The sequence below is a fragment of the Sparus aurata genome, chromosome 1 (assembly GCF_900880675.1).
Source record: "Sparus aurata chromosome 1, fSpaAur1.1, whole genome shotgun sequence".
Lineage (NCBI taxonomy): Eukaryota > Metazoa > Chordata > Actinopteri > Spariformes > Sparidae > Sparus > Sparus aurata.
This window is the reverse complement of record NC_044187.1, coordinates 39,863,596-39,883,070: the sequence shown is the minus strand read 5'-3', so window position 1 is coordinate 39,883,070 and position 19,475 is coordinate 39,863,596. Positions and strand designations below refer to the sequence as shown.

Below are 19,475 nucleotides of genomic sequence, written 5' to 3'. Positions count from 1 at the left end.
TGAAAAAGTACTTGGGTGTGTGTTTTTTAATATATTTACTGTTCAATAATGCAATCGCTGCTGTCTGTCCCATAGAAGAACATGACAGCCAGCCTGTGTTTTGGAACTATTGAGGCTTAAATGAACCACATGACTGCCCTGGCGGCGACATCATAGTGTGTCACAACTCTTTTTCTCTATGGCACTGCTTCAAGATACTGCCAGAATTTTGCCGGCTCTGGTTTGGCCTTCTTTGGCACTTGTCCCTCTGTTTTTTCATCAGCATTGCTTCTATGCTTAATATATCACCATTTGTATCATATTTGACAGCTAAGACCTAAGGCATCAGAGACCTCAATCTTATCAGCATAATCAATACTTTCCTTAAAAACCTGTTTTATATCACCTGATACATGTATTCTTCCCACTAGTGGATAATCATTCTACTGCAGGCAGTGGAAGGGCTTTTTTTGTCTTTTTCAAAATGGCAATCATCACACACTTTTGGCAGGAAAATCTTTGCAAATTTTTCAAGAAGTTACAGTAAGAATAACATTTATATTTTTACCAGTAAATATGTTTTATATTGAATCAATGCATAATTGCTAAATGATTCATTGTATATATTACAGTTAAACCGTGTTGAAAATGTGTGTATCAGATTTGATACTGCAGGTATATAAGGTTCTTTATCCCTGAATGATCATGTCACATTTTTGTAATGTAATCTACATCATGCCTACCACAATACAAACACACACTATTTTGGAAGCACTGCACTAGCAATTACTCCTCACATGTATACTGTGAGGAGTTTAAGGTGCATCTTTGCCTGAACAAGGACAGAAACTGTTTTTCTGCCTACCACAAAGTGAAAGAAAAAGAAAGAAAAAAGCCAGCTCCTTGCTGAATCCCTGCAAGATCATGATGTCAGGTCAGGTGACCCAAGTCATAAGTCAGGTGGCTCAGGAGGGGCTGCTGTATGTGTCTTGATGGGAGAATGAGCAAAATGAATGCAGTGTGAATGACAGAAGATGCTCCAGATGGAGCTGGGGGATGTTGACCAATTTATATGGGGATCGTGGAACTGGATCATCAGTGTGCTCTCCTTCACTGACTCTTTTGGTTTAGATGGGTAAGAGGCAATGAGGTTACCAAACTGCAGTAGATACAAAGTCAGTTTTGGAAATGTCTTTGGCATTCAGCAGGTGATAGATGACTTGCATAGGTTCCTCCAAGACAGCAGGCTGAGTTCTAGCTGGGTCCGGATGATATTGCTGAAAGAACAATTTAGGCTGCCCACAATCAATTATACTTGGGAGCACATATATTATAGTTTACTGAGAACTCTGCACAAACAAACTACATTACAATCACAAAATAACTTTGCTATTATTCAAATTTACATCCAGTAATTAACCATCTCACTCAGTTTTCGCATATGCACTCTCACTGACTTGCTGGCTGCACTTCAGACAGCTGAACAATGCTTTCTCTTTCACTTCTGTGTGCTTACCTTTGAACACTTGGACATTGAAAGCTACATTCTTTTGCTGTTTCGTCTCCAACCATAGCACTTGAATAACAAGCCCAAAGAGAAGGCTTTTAGAGTTCACACCACATAACAAGGCAGAATCAATAATCAAAACATAATTGACCACAAATTAGTTTGAGGGATTTTTCAAATGTAGACCATTTTGTATTTATGTTAGCTATAAAATAGGTCTATTATTCAAGACACATTATTGACATTGAAATTAAAAAATTAAAACTCAAAAACTTTTAGCTATTTACAGTGAAACTACATATACAAACTTTGCAAATGGCTTGAAATCTACAATCCTTCACTTTAAGCTATTTATGGAAGCATTGTGCTTGAAGACAAAACAGCCCATCTGAATTCAGCTTCTGGTCTCCAGATGTCCAAAGAAGAGTGCACAGAAGAGAAAGAGCATGTAGTGTGCAGCAGTCTGCAACGCAGACAGCAAGAGTTTGTGAGAAACGTAGAAGACTGAGTGAGGCTGGTTATTCTTGCCATTAAAATGGATAATAGCAAACATGCAAATACATTTAAGGAGCACAAAATAAATGTTTGTTTGCCCAGATGACATTATGTTTTGCTCCCGCATCATCCACGCCATATTGGACCGCCTCAATGTATTACAGTTTTCTACGATGATTCACTGTATGTAACTAGGCTCAAAAACCACCATTCTTCCAGTGCCACTGGTCAGATGTTAAAATCTGTTAACTAGAACATTACTACAATTTTACATTATAGGCCAATTTACTGCCACATGTTGGACACAGAAAACGACATTTGACCCCTTCCTGCACTGTCCGAAAAACGCACAGATAACGGACGGATAAGCGATGCGTAATAATGGGCAAATGGGGCCGGGTAAGCGGCAGGCCCCGACAGCAGCATGCCCCGTCATGTGTGGACTGCGAGGGCCCATTCATCGCTGCCTGCTACTGCAGGTATGAAATAATGTACGCTGAAGTCAGAAAAACTGTGTTAACTGCTGCATGATTCCTCCACAAAGACTGAGTCGATGGTCCACTTCTGGAACTGGCTGAAGAGAATGTCCACATGAAGCATGATGCAATGAAATGGTTTCAGGAAAAAGCTTTAAGTATTATCCTCCAATAGCCTCACAAACCCTCAATCTACCTGCACAGTGGTAGGCTCAAACTCCCCTGATGGTTTCAAAACACTGGATGATGTCACCTTTGTGCTCAAACGCAGTGTTCACAGCACAGATATGGAAGTTCCATCTTACTGTGCTTGCTCTTGGTAGTCTGTATGCCACCACTCAAGCACACTGGTTCTCTTGGAAGATCATGAAAAAAATCCAGAGAATCCACCCAGGTCAGAGAATAACTGATTAACTAATGGGATGTGAGATGTCACTAGTTGCATGATGAAAGCTGAAGATGAAGAAAGATGAATATTTAAAAAGCTGAACAGGCAGAAAAGGTGAAAAGTAAGAGTGCTGAAAGAGCTTAAAAAGGTGAACAGTTTCTCTGGCTGCACATATGCTGGAGCAGTAGCAGAGCTAAAGTTGAAAATGTTTCCAAAAGAATGAATGGAAAAAATGCCTCCCAAACTCCTGCAATTTTTGAAAGAAATGTAATGGTTATTGGCAAAATATTTATATATTGAGTCACAGGATACATTGCTGAAGAAAAGAAAGTTAGGCTGAAAATGAACATTGTGGCTTATGGGGGAGTTGCTGGAGTGCTTGTCGCTCTAGGACTTCTACAGCCAAAAGTGTAAGTCCTACACCTGAAATAAGACCATCAGTTGAAAGCCAACAAGATGTCCTACATTGCTATGTATATAGTGTCTATGTGAAGTAAAAGATGTGGGATCCAAATCAAGCTGATAGAATCTTTTTCTCCAGTTCTTCCAGCTGCTCTACACTCTAGCAATGATGTCACGCACTCTAGCTCACACAGAACACACCCGTTATAAAATGAGAAGATGGCCTAAAAATCCTTAAAACTAAAACTGTGATGATTTGAAACCGTAAAAGATTTTTGAAAACTAAATACGTGCTCATTAGTTCAATGTCTTCTTAATCTTTAAAAGTTGGCATGGTGACAAGAGACAACAAGACCACATCATCCGTGAAAAGCAGAGATGAAATCAAGTGGCTCCCGAACCAGACCCCCTCTGGCCCGTGGCTGCGCCTAGAAATTCTGTCCATAAAAATACTGAACAGAACCGGTGACAAAGGGCAGCCCTGCCAGAGTCCAACATGCACTGGGAACAGGTCTGACTTACTGCCGGCAATGCGAACCAAGCTCCTGCTCCGGTCGTACAGGGACCGTACAGCCCTTAACAGAGGGCCTCCGACCCCGTACTCCCGAAGCACCTCCCACAGAATGCCACGAGGGACACGGTCGAATGCTTTCTCCAAGTCCACAAGACACATGTGGACTGGTTGGGCAAACTCCCATGAACCCTCGAGCACCCTGTGGAGGGTATAGAGCTGGTCCAGTGTTCCGTGGCCTGGACGAAAACCGCATTGTTCCTCCTGAATCCGAGGTTCGACTATCGGCCGAATTCTCCTCTTCAGTACCCTGGAAAAGACTTTCCCAGGGAGGCTGAGGAGTGTGATCCCCCGATAGTTGGAACACACCCTCCGGTCCCCCTTTTTGAATAGGGGGACCACCACCCCGGTCGGCCAGTCCAGAGGCCCTGTCCCCGACTGCCACGCGATGCTGCAGAGATGTGTCAACCAAGACAGCCCCACAACATCCAGAGACTTGAGGTACTCAGGGCGGATCTCATCCACCCCCGCTGCTTTGCCACTGAGGAGCTTCCGGACAACCTCAGTGACTTCGGCTTGAGTGATGAATGGGTCAACCTCTGAGTCCCAAGCCTCTGCTTCCTCTATGGAAGGCGTGTCAGTAGGATTGAGGAGATCCTCGAAGTATTCCTTCCACTGCCCGACGATGTCCCCAGTCGAGGTCAACAGCCCCCCACCTCCACTGTAAACAGTGTTGGTGGATGACTGCTTCCCCCTCCTGAGGCGTCGGATGGTTTGCCAGAATTTCTTCCAGGCCGACCGGTATTCCTCCTCCATGGCCTCCCCAAACTTTTCCCAGGCCCGAGTTTTTGCTGCCGCGACTGCCCGTGCTGCCGCACACTTGTCCTGCAGGTACCCGTCAGCTGCCTCAGGAGTCCCCCGGGCCAACCGGGCTCGATAGGACTCCTTCTTCAGCTTGACAACATCCCTTACTTCCGGGGTCCACCACCGGGTTCGGGGATTGCCGCCATGACAGGCACCGGAGACCTTACGGCCACAGCTCCGGACAGCCGTGCCAACAATGGAAGTGGAGAACATGGTCCTTTCGGACTCAATGTCCCCAGCCTCCCTCGGGATCTGGCAAAAGCTCTCCCGGAGGTGGGAGTTAAAGATCTCCCTGATAGAAGGTTCCGCCAGACGTTCCCAGCAGACCCTCACAATACGTTTGGGCCTGCCAGGTCTGTCCAGCTTCCTCCCCTGCCAGCAGATCTGACTCACCACCAGGTGGTGATCAGTTGACAGCTCAGCCCCTCTCTTTACCCGAGTGTCCAAGACATACAGCCGGAGGTCAGATGACACGACCACAAAGTCGATCATTGACCTCCGGCCTAGGGTGTCCTGGTGCCACGTGCACATATGGACACCCTTATGCTTGAACATGGTGTTTGTTATGGACAAACTGTGACTAGCACAGAAGTCCAGTAACAAAACATCACTCGGGTTCAGATCGGGGAGGCCGTTCCTCCCAATCACACCCCTCCAGGTAACACTGTCGCTGCCCACGTGGGCGTTGAAGTCCCCCAGTAGAACGATGGAGTCCCTGGTTGGAGCACTCTCCAGTACCCCTCCCAGGGACTCCAAGAAGGCCGGGTACTCTGCACTGCTGTTCGGCCCATAGGCCGAGACAACAGTGAGAGTCCTATCCCTGACCTGAAGGCGCAGGGAAGCGACCCTGTCGTTCACCGGGGTAAACTCCAACACATGGCGGCTGAGCTGAGGAGCTATAAGCAAGCCCACACCAGCTCGCCGCCTCTCACCGCGGGCAACTACAGAGTAGAAGAGAGTCCAGCCTCTCTCAAGGAGTTGGGTTCCAGAGCCCAGACTGTGCGTGGAGGTGAGCCCGACTATTTCTAGCTGGTACTGCTCAACCTCCTGCACCAGCTCAGGCTCTTTCCCCCCCAGTGAGGTGACATTCCATGTCCCCATGGCTAGAGTCACCGTCCGGGGATTGGGTCGCCGGGGCCCCCGCCCACGACTGCCACCCAAATCACATTGCACCGGCCCCTTCTGAACCCCCAGGGTAGGGCCCCGGTGATGCCAATCCGGGCGACGTAAACGTCCTCGTTGTTCTATCTGTCATTAGGGGCTTTTGAACCGATCTTTGTCTGACCCCTCACCTAGGACCTGTTTGCCTTGGGAGACCCTACCAGGGGCATTAAGCCCCGGACAACATAGCTCCTAGGATCATTTGGGTGCTCAAACCCCTCCACCACGATAAGGTGCCGGTTCAAGGAGGAGGCCATGGAACACGATTGGCAAAAAAATTGGCAATTACAAACTGGCAAATACATTCCGATTACCACAACATTTTGCCAACATGATTGGCAAAATGTTGTGGTAATCGGAATGTATTTGGTGAAAATATGAAACACTGTCTGTTTTGAACACAATGTGCAGGAATTTGTTGTTATATATTTTCGGTGTCTTTCGGTCTATCACAATTCTTTTGATAACTTTGTGTCAGGAGGGTCTACAGATGCTTCTTGCAAAGTTTAGTGCAAATCGCCCAAATTGTCTAGGAGGAGTGTGAAAAAGAACGTTTGTCATTTGTCGCGGTTTTGCGAATGGAAAGTTAGCGTGAAAGTAGACATGGCCTACACCACACAATTCATCTGGTTCAGGGAACACATAGGTATGGGGTTTAATAATGTGCAACATATTAAGTGGGAGTTATGAGCGAAAAGCGCTTTTGCATTGAAAATAGCGCCACTTGCTGGTCATTTTTGGTGTGTGAGTCACAGGGGCCATTCTATAGCACCTCTATGAATGTAATTTCCATAAGTGTTATGGTGTAGCTTTTTGTCAGGAGGGTCCACAGATGCTGTGTCCCAAGTTTTCTTGCAAATCGGTGAAATCACCTGGGAGGAGTTTCGACATTTTGAGAATTTGCGAAAAAAAACGGAGGCGGAAATGGGCTTGGCCTACACCACGAGATTCAGCGCAATTCAATGAACGCGTGGATATAAGGGTTTTGAATGTACGACAAAGTATATTGGAGTTATTAGCCAAAATGCACTTTCCTTAATAACAGCGCCAGCTGGTGGTGGAAATTCAGGACAACAATAGATTATAAAGTTTTTCGCCAGGTGTGACTTATATTCCAAGTTTGGTGAGTTTTGGGGTATGTTCAGGCAGTGAAACATGCGGTCATTTGGGACAAAGTGAACGGGCCCTCGCAGTCCACGCGTGTCGGGGCATGCTGCCGCCGGGCTTGTCAACGCAACACCTCCCGTTGAGGACGTTTTTCCTATGATTTGGTGGGCTGCTTCTCCTGCCGGTATTAAACAATGTATGCTGAAATCAGAAGAACTCCCTGCAATCTACATAAAGTCAAATAATGAGAGGAGTACAGTGTTTGAACTTATAGACTGCTAAACAGCATGATAGCTTTATAAACAGGCTGTTAACCACAGTAAGTAATTTGATCTTTAAACTCTAATAAGCATGGTCACAATCCCAACAAATTAGGGATGTGGAGATTCACCAATTCATATCGGTGGTCCGATACAAACGTTTGCGATGTGACTGCACCGGTAGATTCAAGGTGCGTCGGATATATTTTATGGGTGAATTTGCGGTGCATCTCTTCTAGTCTGTCTGCACCGGTTAATACCATTGTTAAATCGATTATTCCATGTTGTAGTATCTATTCCCTGTCCTATCCTATTTTGCAAGGCAACCTGAATGCACCATCGCGTCCTTGGGCACATATTTCCATGTAAAATAACACAAACGCAATGGTGATCAAATAATCCATAACTACAAGCAAAAGCCATAAGAAGATGAAGACTTTGGAGCAGGAGAACCCTTATATCAGCTAAAGTCAGCTATACCACAATGTTTCTCCAGCAATGGTCTTGGGAATTTAATCATTTATATTCAAGCTTTTTGTGGCAGGAATGGAAGCACAGAAATAACCAAAATACCTAAGGAAGCCCAAAAAATGGGCATGGGTGTTCCTGATGTTCATTTTATTACTTAGCATAAAATATCATAGTTCATAAAAGAATATGGTAAAACATATGGTCATATGGTGAAACAATAGGTAAATGTTAGGTGTCACTTGTAAAAGTCCTGTCCTGTCCAATACTTATGCATAATATATATTGTAGTGAAAAAGTCAGCTCCTGTTAAAACTAATAAGATTTATGACAGTACAAGTCAAATACAAATACAGAGTCATCTTCCTATGAGGTTCCTGGTAATCTACTGTCTAGCTGTGGCTTTGTAATTAATCACTCATGCTGCTCTCCTTACATGCATAACCTTGGAGGACACATACTCAGAGTGGGGAAAACTTTAAGAGATCCAAAGTCTTAAACAGTATCTCTTATCTCTGTAGGCAAGCTGATGATGTTTACAAACCCAAACATAACTATGGGTATTTTTATCAAACTGTGTGTCAAATGTATGGATCATGCAATAGTTTGACATCTTTGTAAAGTGTTGCAGTGGCCCCATTCACAGTGTCGGTTGAGTAGGGGGGATCCTGCGCCAATTCTGCTCCTCCTCCTCTGTGTGAAAGTCTCAAGAGGCGGCGAGGGGTGAAATTTCACTCCGGCACTGATAAGCATCTGGAAGTAGTATTAGAGGCTCAGCATTGGTGAACCGAACCAGTGTAAATGTATAAGCTGGCGGCACAAGGGCGTGTCGGTCTGACAGACTGATAACTAAACAGGTCCTTCACTCAACTAAATAAAGAGTCCCACGAAGCAACATTACATCACCTTACAATAGTAACTGTAACTGTCTTTGGCAACTTATATGAGGAAAAAAATACCCAGTTATACATGGAGAAACGTCTGTCCTCCTTCTTGTCTTACTGACTCTTCGTCACATTTCTGCCTGAAAAACAGCTTCTGTCACACAAAAACCTTTAACTCACGAAGTGTTTGTGTTAAGACTTCAGTGAACTTTCCCCCAGAAAACAGCCTCCCTCCCCGCGAGTGAGAGAGTCCGACAGTGTCCAGTGTACTGATGGTGATTACTTAATTTTATCATTTAGAACGGAAAATGTAACCTTGTCACTTTACAAGATGTTTGGTGGGTCAGGATCTCAACACAACACATAATGCAGCGATAATGCAGTGCCTCTGCATGAAAAGGGCTACTGATTCCCACCTCAAATGCCTACACTTTTATTTTGCAGAGTTAAAGAACACGATGGCACAGCTTTCCTTTAACAATCACCTTACAATTTTTTGGCTGCCTGTAAGACAGATTGTGTATAATGCTCTACATCACTTTTAGACGCTATAAATTGTGTCCATTTAAATCAACTAAATCCATCATCTCTATTGATCGCCTCTCTATTTTAATCTTTTAATTTCTCTCTCTGTATGTTTCCATCTTTCTTTCTCGGTAGGTGATGCTGAACAGTCCCAAACTGATTGAAGAAGAGAAGGCCAAAATGGCTACGAAGGAAAAAGCTTTGAAAGAAAAGGAAGGGAAGAAGTCTGCAAATAAGACTTGCAACACAGTGAATGGGACCGGTGGAACACCCATACATGTCAACACTTTGCAGGTAAACACACTCAGTTAAATGGACCAGTATTACTGTCACACACATTAGTCAAATGATGCATCACATGCATCCTTTAAGAGAACCAGAATCAGAATTCCGCTATTGTCCCACAAACAGGGACATTTCTTCAATAAGAATTTTAACTTTTTTGTAAAAAGTTAAGAAAGTGAACAGACTCATAAACATACATATAAACATAATATTGTACATAAACAGTGTGGCAGCGTATTGTTATTTACAAATAATAAATATGGGTATTCAAAAATTGACCCGATAGTGCTAACCAAAAATGAAAATTAGTAGAGTTGTGTATAGAATTTTAGAGCCTGGGATGGGAGCAGTGCTGGTTGTAAAGTCTGACAGCAGCAGGAAGAAAGGACCTGAACCACTCTTCTCCTTCACACACTTGGGTTGTATCAGTCTACCACTGAAGGAGCTTCCCAGTCCTATGATGGTTACCTGCAGGGGATGAGACCCCTTCACTAGCAGTGATGACAGCTTGTTCATCATCCTGTTCTCTCCCATCATCTGCACTGAGTCAAGAGGGCATCCCAGGATAGAGCTGGCCTTCTTGATAAGTTTTTCAAGTCTCCTCCTACCTGCTGCCAAGGTGTTGCTGCTCCAGCAGACTACTCCATAGAAAATGGCTGATGCCACCACAGAGTCATAGAAAGTGGTCAGGAGTGCCCCCTGCACTACAAAGGACCTGAGCTTTCTCAGCAGATGGAGTCTGCTCTGACCTTTCTTATATGTTGCTGCAGTGCGTGCAGTCCAGTCCAGTTTATTGTCCAGGTAAAATCCCAGGTTCTTGTAAGATATCACCATCTCAATGGATTTTGCCTGGATGTTCACCTGTGTGCAGGTTTGTGTGTGCTCTTTGGTCTTCCTGTTGTTTAGCTGGAGAATGCTGTCCTTAATAAATTCTCTCTGTAGGCTCTGTCATCCCCCTCCCTCATGAGGCCGATGATAGCAGAGCCGTCAGAGAACTTTTGTTGATTGTTTTGGGTGTTTGGTGGGAGATGTCTGCGGTGTACAGGGTGAACAGTAAAAGGAGCGAGGACTGTTCCTTGCGGGGCCCACGTACTGCAGACAGCTGTGTCCGACACATAGCTCAGAGTCCTCACATACTGTGGCCAGTTGATGAGGTAGTCGAGGACCTAGAACGTGAGGTGTTGGTCCACCCCTGTGAGCTCCAGCTTGTCCCCCAAAAGTGCAGGTTGTATGGTGATGAAAGCATTGGAGCAATCAAAGAACATGATCCTTACGGTTCTTCCAGGCTTCTCCATGCGAGACAGTGATCTGTCCAGCAGGAACATGATGGCGTCATCCACTCCAATGCCAGGTTGATAGGCAAACTTGAGTGGGTCCATAAAAGGATGGATGAGGGATGAGTTTTCTGCCTCCGTGCTGTTTGCAGGAGAGAAAGATCCAAGGAGAAGTAGATAAAAACAGTTAAAGAGTACAACAGGGGGCGCGCAGGTGGTTGAGTGGTTAGAGCGCATGCCACATACGCAGCCGACCCTGGTTCGATTCCGGCCGGAGGTCCTTTGCTGCATGTCACATCCCCCTCTCTCTCTCCCATATTTCCTATCTGTCTAATGCTTAACAAAGGTGTCTTTGCCAGAAAAAATCTTTAAAAAAAGTACAACAGGAAATATAAAAAGAGGAAAAAGCTAAAAAGTGAGCGAGAGCTGCTGTAACAGGCTGCCACTCACGCGGAGGTATCTTACAGATAGACTATCAGTGTCAATTTTAATAATATACACTCCACAAATATATCAACACAACACTTTTGAACAAACAGAATTATTCCTCTCGGATTTTTGCACAAATTTGTTTTAATCCATACTAATAGTGTTGGTCAGGTTACTTGGAAGTAGTAATTATTAACTGATTACTTATTTTCAAAAGTGATTAGTTACTTTACTAGTTACTTTACTAAGTTACTTTTCAAAAACATGAACCTGAATACGCTATAAAGCAATAGACCTTTCAGCCTAATTCTATTCTTTCTGCATATTATATCATTCAAAATTTAATCAAATGAAACAGTCTCTTTTTTAAAATTTGTTTTATTAGTTTCAATATTTTAACTTAACTCGCCCATAGAGCCACTGGATTTGGCCCCAGTATCCCCGCTCCACCTTGAAAAGGGTGGTATAAAAGCGGTAACATCACCCGCGACCCGCATGGATAAAGCGGAAGAAAACGAACGAACGAACGAATATTTTAACTTTATATTTCACCATATTTTTATGAAATAAAGCAAGTCCTTCTTCTGTTAACTTATATTTCTGCAAATTCCAGCATATAAAATAAAAATCTTTTTTATTTAATCCTTCATTCGAATAAATGTAGACAAGACCCTATGGTTTTTTGTTTTCTTTTGAGTGAAACAGTGGTTATATCACATCAGCAGAAGCTTCTCAAACCTCCTATCACACGGTCCGTTCCTTTTCGGGGAAAGCACCAATCCACCTAAACTGAACAGCCGTTCCACTGGTGCACTGGATGGAGTTGGAGTGTTGTATTTTATGTACATCTTTTTAAAGTTTGGGAACTGATTCAGAATCTCAAGCTCATACCCTGACCCTAAATAGTCAGTTACTTCTTTTTCTGCTGAGAAGCTTTCTGTGGGCTGGGCTGGCTGCCTGTTGGGACACATTAGCATTGTCAGCTGCAGGAGCAGCTTTACGACACTCTTTTGTCAGAAGCTCCTTCACATGCTCTCTCCTACGCTCATCTCTCAGCCATCGAAGTTTGAACTTGGGACAAGTGGCCGCTGCAAGAAGTCCTTCTTGGCTATCCAGTACAGCATCAAAACGAATCTTGATGGCCTGTAAAATACAATATGATATAAGTATGAATATATTTATTTCACTATATAAATCGCTATTTTGACTATGTCACTATGTTTGTGGGCTGCACTGACCTAAACCATCTCATGTGATATCAATACTGTATGAGATTTAGCCTAATTTTGGTTGGGGCGGTTTTGACCTCTTTATTTGTATCTTCTGTTGATGTTAAGATTAATATTCATGATACATGATGATCAGTATCCCTGATATTGAACAGGGGATGAATATTTGATCTTTTATTATATTCTATAATTTTAATGATTGTACAGGTGCACTCATCCCCTTGTAAGATGTCCAGTGCTACGGACAGGGGCTTCATCATGGTGCAGTTCTCTTGAAGAATAGGTACCCTCTTTCATTAAGGCACTTGGTTTCCCAGTTTTACACACAGGGGATCAGTTCATTCATTGGAATTGTGATGATTCTGGAAATGGCCTCATACGGTGAATTCTACTTTATGGATGTGGATACCATTAGCTTCCTGTGGCTTACTTCCTCCACCTGTTCAGAGGCTAATGTTGATTGACTTGCTTTAGTCCAAAGAGCAGAGCATTTTGCAATACTACGCAAAATATATGCAGTAATATGCAGCCTTGGTGTCTGCACAGGAATTTAGATGTTTGTCAACATTGCTTGTTGAAATCAGGTTAATTGTGTGTGATGCACACCTGTAGTGTGGAGGGAGGCTAAACTGTCCATCACCAGATGCGGTTGAAAGAGCTTCTATGACATCTGTTAAGTCAGTTCCTCATCATCACCTTCTTCTTCATTTTCAGAATCAGACTCCAAATTACAGGGCTGACATACTCTGAATGCATTGGCAAAATTAGATGCATCATCAGTTACATTGGCAACAACTTTGCCATGCAGTCCATATGATGATTGGATTTCTTCAATCTCTGCTCCAATAACATCATAGGTGTGCCTGCCTCTAATTCTCTGCTAGGGCAGCCTTGTTGCTCTGTAAAGTGGAATTAATCCAGTGAACTGTTAAACCCATAAAACTTTTATTATTCACCGTCCAGATGTCAGCAGTGGTGGAAACAAAGTCTACATCTCCGAGTGCAGCCTTCAAATTAGCGTCCATTATGTCTTATTCTCTCTCAAGGTATCCTACAAATGACTTTCTCTGCGGCAGCTTGACAATGCTTTGGGGCGTTTTTTTTTTTTCTATGATGCATCTGAACGATTCAGAGTCTACAGTGGAAATGGACAACATGTCCTCGACAATTTAGACAGTGATGAACTTCTTCAGTTCAGTGGTCCTGTCGCTCTTAAGTCTATTTTCAGCTGTTTAGCAGGAGAGGGGCCCTCGGAGGTTCGCCCCGTGTAATTGGTGTGGTAGACGCAGCGGTCATGTCAGTGGGGGGATCCGGGGTTTTTTCAGTGAGTTTGACATTCCTGTGCCAGCTTGCTAGGTGCTTGCTCAGATTTGAGGTGGAATTTTTCACTGTAGATAAAAATGTTTCTTCCCATGCAGAGTGTACAGCAGACGCTGATGTTTTTGTCCCCCTTTACTGAGTCAAACTCAAAGTAATGTCGGTATTCCCAAGCATAAAACGCTCAATGGTCCTGCTCTCTCCTGCGCTCCATGTTGTCTCTTATTGATCACTACATGTGTCAGTGTTTACCACTGACGTTGTGCCGCTCAAACGTTATTGTCACTCACGAGACAGTCTCACAAAACAAAATCAGTAACGCAGTAACGCAGCCTGCTTGCGGGAAAGTAACAGTAATCTAATTACTATGCAATTTGCAATTGTAACCCCTTACTTTACTCGTAACTTGAATCGGATTACAGTAACACGTTACTTATAACGCGTTACTGCCCCTCAGTGTATATAAACCAACATGCCTGTTGAAAAAAGGAGTAAGTACAAAGTAGTGACCGACCGATTATCGGCCACCGATATATCGGGGCCCGATAGAACGGCCAAATTTGTATCGGGGGTTCTATCGTATCGGTGAAATGTTGCGCCGGTAGAAAAAAAAGTGTGACAATGACAAAAGCACGCGCTGGTGTACTGATTTATTTTGTCTAGTGGGGCGTGCCGAGCTCAGCCAGAGACTTTGGCTCAGCTCACATTTCAGTGAAGTCCCTCCCCCACTCTACACCACGAAACCTCCCGACCACCTGACCAGTCAGCCGATCAACCAGCGGACTGTTAGAGCAGCAAAACAGTAAAAACAGCCCAACACATGACATGCCATTGCTGTATAATTGTGGACTGGATTGTCCTGTGTTAATTTCCCCATGTTTGTGAGACAACGTGGAACGCTCCTAGCTAAACGCTTGCTATAGTAACTTTTGATTGATTGAAAAGTTATTAAAAGTTTGCAAAAAAGCACCGAAGGGTACAGTTAAATACAAATACAATGCTAAAAGGATTGAACCAAGAAAGCACTAGTCTCCCTGACACAACGCAGGATCACTTTCATTTTATCGTTGTCATTTTGGCTTGGTTTGATTGCGTGTGTCCACAGCTGGGTTGGTTTATGGAGGGTTTATGGAGAAAGACCTTTCCTATCATTCCCCTTTTCCGTGCATTGTTGAAGGAGATCGCATCCACGCTCCGCTCCCTCCTGCGCCGAAATGTCCCCTTTAGTCACATTAACCAACCGGGGTGTGTGGACACAACCACCGCATCAACTCGCCACCCGCATCTATTTAAACTCTGTCACTATGCTTTGTTCTTTTGCCCTGATGAAGACCTCCAGGTTGAAACGTTGGCCATGTCTGTTCGATAACACAATAAATTAAGTAACGTCAGGCATATTTAACATCAAGGCTACGAGTGTGCCGCATCACTTCCTCATCAACGCTGGTGTCTCTTATTTGTGGCCGCTGCCAGCGCCACACAGGCTTTGCCTTTCAGCAATCAAGCGCTGTTTTCGTCTTTGTTATAAACAATAACAGCAGCAGCTGTAGGCAGCTGAGATTGCTGTGCCGTCTGTTTTGCATGCAAATATGAATTAACACAGTAAAATGAATGGTTCTCTATTTACAAATTGACTGAACAAGTTCAAATGTTAAATGTCATTAAAAAAAGTCTGTTAAATGTTATAAGTCTTGAATAAAGACATTGGTTTAAGAAAGCATCTGTCTGTACTACTGTCACTGTGACTGTACTATTGCATAATCATATCGGTGCCAAATCTATGCACAATCCAAGGCCTGTTTTCATTCCAGCTCAAAAACTCATTATATCGGTTGCATATCGGCTATCGGTGATTGCACCCCTCTAATATCGGCTATCGTTATCGGGCCAAAAAATCCCTATCGGTCGGACACTCGTACAAAGCAGTTATATTATATTAATAACAATATATTATATTATTATATTTATGGAAGTTTTACGTTAAAACCTGTTTACATATTGTAAGAATGTGAAAAGTTTCATGTTATAAGGTGATTAATTATATTGTAAGAACGTGATAATTTGGGGCACTGTTGAGCTTGGTTGGTAGACGGGCGTCCCATGTACAGTCTTTGTCCTCGCTGCAGCAGCCTTTGGCCCTTTGCTGCGTGTCTCTCTCCCCCTCTCTCATCCTGTTTTGTGTCTGACAAGACAAGAATGTCACCTCGCTGGGGGGGAAAGAGCCTGAGCTAGTGCGGGAGGTTGAGAGGTACCGGCTAGAGATAGTCGGGCTCACCTCCACGCATAGTCTGGGCTCTGGAACCCAACTCCTCGAGAGAGGCTGGACTCTCTTCTACTCTGGAGTTGCCTGCGGTGAAAGGCGACAAGCCAGTGTGGGTTTGCTTATAGCTCCCCAGGGTTGGAGTTCCCCCCAGTGAACAAGAGGGTCGCCTCCCTGCACCTTTGGGTCAGGGATAGGTCTCTCACTGTTGTCTCAGCTTATGGGCTGAACAGCAGTGCAGAGTACCCGGCCTTCTTGGAGTCCCTGGGAGGGGTACTGGAGAGTGCTCCAACCGGGGACCCCGTCGTTCTACTGGGGGACTTCAACGCTCATGTGGGCAGCGACAGTGTTACCTGGAGGGGCGTGATAGGGAGGAATGGCCTCCCCAATCTGCACCCGATTGGTGTTTTGTTACTGGACTTCTGTGCTAGTCACAGTTTGTCCATAACAAACACCATGTTCAAGCATAAGGGCGTCCATATGTGCACGTGGCCCCAGGATGCCCTAGGGCGGAGGTCAATGATCGACTTTGTAGTCGTTTCATCTGACCTCCGGCTGTATGTCTTGGACACTCAGGTCAAGAGAGGGGCTGAGCTGTTCTGAGAAATTACACAGTCTTCCTGTTAGTGATCAAATGTATTTGTAAAGGACAGGAGAAGGAAGAGAGATTGTCACATTGTTTGAGGTGTCACAAGAGCCACAGGTGGGGGCACAAGTTTAGATAAGATGACATTTGCTGTCCCATCTGTTACATCAAAGTGTCACTGTCCTGGGAAGACAGGATACACCCAAATATCAAAGAGTCATTACTATGTAAAGAAAATGTTTTATGACTGTTGTAAATGAAGGTAACCTCCTCTCTGTTTCGTACTTAATGGGTAACAATTCAGAGTTCGAGAGAGAATGCTTTTGCCTTCTGCTCCGCACTGCGTATTATTAAATGAGATTTGATTCATAAGCCGAAGTCTGAAGTTCTTCGGAGACTTAGCAACTCTCTACCTCACAAAGGAGAATTTCCACTACAGCTGTCAACTGATCACAACCTGGTGGTGAGCTGGATCCGCTGACGGGGGAGGAAGCTGCACAGACTTTGCAGACCCAAACGCATTGTGAGGATCTGCTGGGAACGTCTGGTAGAACCCTCTGTCAGGGAGGTCGTTAACTCCCACCTCCAGGAGAGCTTTGACCAGATCCCGAGGGAGGCTGGGTACATTGAGTCCGAATGGACCATGTTCTCCACTTCCACTGTTGACGCGGCTGTCTGGAGCTGTGGTCGTAAGGTCTCCGGTGCCTGTCGTGGCGGCTATCCCCGAACACGATGGTGGACTCCGGAAGTAAGGGATGCTGTCAAGCTGAAGAAGGAGTCCCATCGAGCCTGGTTGGCTCGGGGGACTCCTGACGCAGCTAACGGGTACCGGCAGGCAGAGTGGGCATCAGCACGGGCAGTCGCGGAAGCAAAAACTCAGGTCTGGGAAAAGTTTGGTGACCGGAGGGTGTGTTCCAACTATCGGGGATCACACTCCTCAGCCTCCCTAGGAAAGTCTATTCCAGGGTACTGGAGAGGAGAATTCGGCCGATCGTCGAACCTCGGATTCAGGAGGAACAATGCGGTTTTCGTCCTGGCCGCGGAACACTGGACCAGTTCTATACTCTCCGCAGGGTGCTCGCTTGGAGAAAGCATTCGACCATGTCCCTCTGCTAAGGGCTGTACGGTCCCTGTATGAACAGAGCAGGAGCTTGGTTTGCATTGCCGGCAGTAAGTCAGACCTATTCCCAGTGCATGTTGGACTCTGGCAAGGCTGCCCTTTGTCACCGGTTCTGTTCATTATTTTTGTGGACAGAATTTCTAGGCACAGCCAGGGGCCGGAGGGGGTCTGGTTCGGGAGCCACTGGATTTCATCTCTGCTTTTTGTAGATGATGTTGTCTTGTTGTCTCTTTCGAGCCAGGACCTCCAGCATGTCCTGGGGCGATTTGCAGCCGAGTGTGAAGCGGCTGGGATGAGAATCAGCACCTCCATGTCCGAGGCCATGGTTCTTGACCGAAAAAGGTGGCCTGCTCCCTCCAGGTTGGGGGAGAGTTCCTGCCTCAAGTAAGTAATGCAGTAAAGCGGTCATTGTATCAGTCTGTCGTGGTGAAGAGAGAGCTGAGCCTAAAGCTCTCAATTTACTGGTCAGTCTACGTTCCTACCATCACCTATGGCCATGAACTTTGGGTCATGACCGGAAGAATAAGATCCCGGATACAAGCGGCCAAAATGAGTTTTCTCCGCAGGGTGGTGGGGCGCTCCCTTAGAGATGGGGTGAGGAGCTCTGTCACCCGGGAGGAGCTCGGAGTAGAGCCGTTGCTTCCCCACATCGAGAGGAGCCAACTGAGGTGGCTCAGGCATCTATTTCGGATGCCCTCAGGATGCCTCCTTCAGGAAGTGTTCCTGGCATGTCCCGCAGGGAGGAGACCCCGAGGAAGACCCAGGACACGCTGGAGTGACTATGTCGCTCAGCTGGCCTGGGAACGCCTTGGGATCCTCCCGAAAGAGCTGGAGGAAGTTCAGGGAGAGGGAAGTCTGGGTGTCCCTGCTCAGGCAGCTGCCCCCGCGACCTGGCCCCGGATAACGCTGAAGAAGATGGATGGATGGACGTGATAATTTATATTGTGAGGACATGAAAAAGTTTACTTTATAAAAGTTAATGCTGTTGTGGTGCGTCATGTACACTATTTGTTTAAGTTGATTAAGTACTTTGATAAGTATGTGTAGAGTAAGGAGGACTTTAAAATGCGGGCTACGCAGGAAATAATCAGTTCTCCTCCCTCTGCAGGTAGCATGATTTCTCATTGATCAGCTCGAGGTACCATGGATAGAAGCTACACAACTATTGACAGTCCTATCTTTTTACATAGAGTTTGACTTTGATAGTGACCAGTGATCAATAAAGATAATAACAACAACTCTGTTTGACTGCATATGAGCAAAATGCTCTATTTAACTGGAGGATGAGGAGAGTTGCAGTGTCTCTCTGTGTGATTGATGTGATCTCAGAACAGCTGATTCACCAGGCCAGGTCAAAAGAACTGTTATTCTCATTAATAAGGGATGGAGTGTGGGTGGGTGAAATAATTCATAATTAATAAGAGCCTTTAATAATAATCCTTCATAAAAGTCTATAACCATTTACCATTAAAACATCTATATCAAACCTTATTTCTGACTTAAGTCATGTTTGCAGATAATTGGCCTACGTACAGTATAATACAGCAAACCTTAATCAAATCTTGGTTCTTCAACATCATATGCCTTCCTCCAGGTGATCCAGCCAGGGCAGATCAGGCCTCAGTGTGTCCAGGTGGCTAGCTACTTATGAATCTATGACTTTGTTGGGAATCAATATTGATTATTAATTCAAATATTATTATGAATTAATAATGAAATTATGTGTCAAATATAAAAGCCTGAAATTAGTCAAATTGTCAATATTATGACAATATAAATAAGTAGATACAAGGGAAAGCTTAAATCCGAGCACTGACCATCTCAGCCAGCTGTCATTATGAAATGGGATTGTGCAAAATGATCACAGATACTGCTCAGTTAAAATCAATAGCGTTTATTAAAGCTTTCTCCAAATCATTAACCACCAACTTCAATAAACAACAGTTAT

General features: G+C 44.7%; 1 protein-coding gene across 6 annotated transcripts in view; it reads left to right on the top strand.

Annotated features, from left to right (window-relative positions):
* LOC115579487 (glycine receptor subunit beta-like) overlaps nt 1-19,475 on the top strand; it is a 263,157-nt gene that overhangs the window by 242,154 nt on the left and 1,528 nt on the right. For 5 of the 6 annotated variants that reach the window (XM_030413081.1, XM_030413068.1, XM_030413073.1 and 2 more), the window contains one exon: nt 9,163-9,321. In XM_030413081.1, coding sequence (XP_030268941.1) covers nt 9,163-9,321 — 159 coding nt within the window. Of the gene's footprint in view, nt 1-9,162; nt 9,322-19,475 lie in introns of those variants that run through there. The other variant, XM_030413086.1, reaches the window with a different exon arrangement.